Genomic DNA, 2532 nt, shown 5'->3' with positions numbered 1-2532 from the left:
CTCGCCATCCGTATCGCGTCTGGGTCCTCGTCGTCGAATGAATATCCTCATCGGCTCCTCGGAAATCACTACTGAGCCGGGTGAGGTCTCGAGAAAGGACATACGAGAATAGAGAAAATATGCAGGGCCAAATCGTCGGGAGCTAGGTATCGCGGTAAGCAACGACCATGTTGCATTACCCAACCGCAATACCCTAGCAATGGTAGTGATTCCTGCTAAGGAATCGACGAGAGTGAAATCCTGGACGACAGAGGAACACAACTTGCACAATGAAGCACGCAGTAGAAACCAAAGTGCTTCAATAGACGCTAGACTGACTCACGTGCAATTAAGATGAGTGATTCGATATAAATCCTGTGGGGGATCATCAGGTCGTACTTTCTTCCTGCGATGGACGGTCTTGTACATCCGCGGCGGATGATCCGCCGCGGAGGAAGTTATGACTTTAGTGAGGAAGAGCCTTCGCATAAGGCTCTTTCTCACTAAGGCGGATGAAAGCCTAGTGAGGAAGAAAACATGAGCGCTTCGACTCATCTAGATTGAAATGGAGGTCTGAGTTTCGTTAGCCTAGTTACGGATAGAAAATCGTTTCGTGAGGATGATAAACAACTGAGAGCTCTCCAGTGGGGAGTTAGGGGAGCCGGTGGAGGTTTCATCTATGTTTGCCGAAATCGTTCTGCCGTACAACTTGTGCGCCGGAAATATGTGGAAAATGTGTGACAACTGGAAACTTGTGCGCAATGTGGAACCTTATGTGTGAAAAAATCGGCATATTCTTCGATTCGAAGCCTTTGAAATTATCCAAATGTTGCAAAAACAGGCATGTGTTGCAAAAGTGATCCCCACGTTGATGAAATCCATGAAATGTATGTGAAAAAGCAACGGAATCTTGCGAAAATGGCACCTTATATACCAACAACAACGCAACACTACGATTGTTGCAATACCGGCAACAAAATTGTATAAATCCCCATAGCATTGCCAATTAAACAACGCGGTCGGAAGGCAACGAAATTCTTGAAGAACGACGCGCTCTAACGGGGAGGGGAGGAGGTAGTCGAGGGATACCTGAAATCAAGAGTAAGTGATTGTCGATGGTAGTAGTCTTACCCGATAGTCTCCCCTCGCGTAAGGGGGATACCGGCTCGGACACTAGTTGTGTCCGGCCAGTACTCCCCTCTCCCCGCTGCACCAAACTAGTAGACTCGACGAGACTCCTATTATAACGAGTTAGACTCAATAGGAGTCGGTCGAAGTCTATAGTTCGGGTAGGGGTAGCCTACCCCGGGTAGGGGGAGTAGGTGTAGCGGCTGGGGCTTGACGGCCGGGCCAATGTTGGCGTCCGCCTTGACCCCATTGAGATGATCGATTATTTTGAACCATTTTGCGAGACAATATGAGCTGATTATATAGCAGGAGTTAAGGGGGAGAGGGATTGTGTGGGTTTACCCGCACAATGCCATCAGGCTTCACCAATGCCATCATGCTATCAGGTACCAGAAAACTTTGAAACATTTACGGGCGAGCACATTCGAGACAGATGTCCAAAGGTAAACTGTGTCACATTCCGACACATTGTAGTTCAGATTACTAAATGTTGTCCAAACATGTCCAATTGGTCAAGAAGCTGTCCAAAGGTCGCTACAGATGTAATTGGACAACTTCTTGATGAAAAAAATATATTCGACAACTTCATGTCCAAACTACTCACTTAGGGTAGTTTTTCGACGAACTGTCCAAAAGTTAGTCTTAGGGATTCGTTTTGACAACCCTCGCTGTCCAAAGGGCTTTCGACAACTTTATGTCCAAAGTTGATGTGTCCAAAGGTCACGCAATCGTGGAGAAGCATGGGAAACATGCTTAAGAGTTCAAGTGACGAGCGACTCATCCGGAATCGAGTTGTGTCAAGACTACAAGATAATGAAGGGATGACTAGGCGACTGCGACGAGATGGTCTGATATTCTCTCTGTCAGTCGTTAGCGTTGCTACGCTTCTTTATTTTTTTTTAAATGCTTGGCATCATATCATGTTAACCTCGAGATATTACTTGTCCCTCATCATGTTGGGTATTGTCATGTACCCAATCTGTCTGGTTAAGAGTCTCGGATCATTGGGGTACCTCATTACGGTTAGTATTCTCGGAATATTCTGGTTGGCTATCGTAGCTCTATATCTCCTTGGCTCGAATAGTATCTCCGAGAACTTCGATCGTGGTCATGGCATGACCGTCATGCATATGCCCCTGTCAGCTGGATCGCCTGCATCGAGGGTGTCACGACGTACATCTTCGGTTTCTGCAACCAAGCTAACATGCCCGAGATCTACATTGAGATGAGCAATAGGAGCCCTAAGAAGCTGCGCTCGGTCGCAGTCTGGTCTGCCGTTATTTGCACTGCTGTTTACTTCATTATTGCCATCTCGTTCCTTCTGGTTTTCGGTTCTGATGCACGGAGTAGTGTCTTGCTTAACATGGCTGATTGGTTCCCCAGGGTGATGTTGTTGTCATCATTGGCTTCATTTGGACGGGCATT

General features: G+C 46.9%; 2 protein-coding genes across 2 annotated transcripts; both read left to right on the top strand.

Annotated features, from left to right (window-relative positions):
* Positions 1–2060: 2060 nt before the first annotated feature.
* Pmar_PMAR009488 (hypothetical protein) lies at positions 2061–2245 on the top strand (the record flags this gene model as incomplete). Its single annotated transcript, XM_002769301.1, has 1 exon — positions 2061–2245. A coding segment is annotated over one exon (185 nt), but the record flags the coding sequence as incomplete, so codon positions are not given.
* A 5-nt stretch (positions 2246–2250) lies between these two features.
* Positions 2251–2491, top strand: Pmar_PMAR009487 (hypothetical protein; the record flags this gene model as incomplete). Its single annotated transcript, XM_002769300.1, has 1 exon — positions 2251–2491. A coding segment is annotated over one exon (241 nt), but the record flags the coding sequence as incomplete, so codon positions are not given.
* Positions 2492–2532: the final 41 nt, after the last annotated feature.

The sequence above is a fragment of the Perkinsus marinus genome, assembly GCF_000006405.1.
Source record: "Perkinsus marinus ATCC 50983 genomic scaffold scf_1104296966136, whole genome shotgun sequence".
NCBI lineage: Eukaryota > Perkinsozoa > Perkinsida > Perkinsidae > Perkinsus > Perkinsus marinus.
The sequence above is the reverse complement of the archived record's forward strand: the minus strand, read 5'-3'. Positions and strand labels throughout refer to the sequence as shown.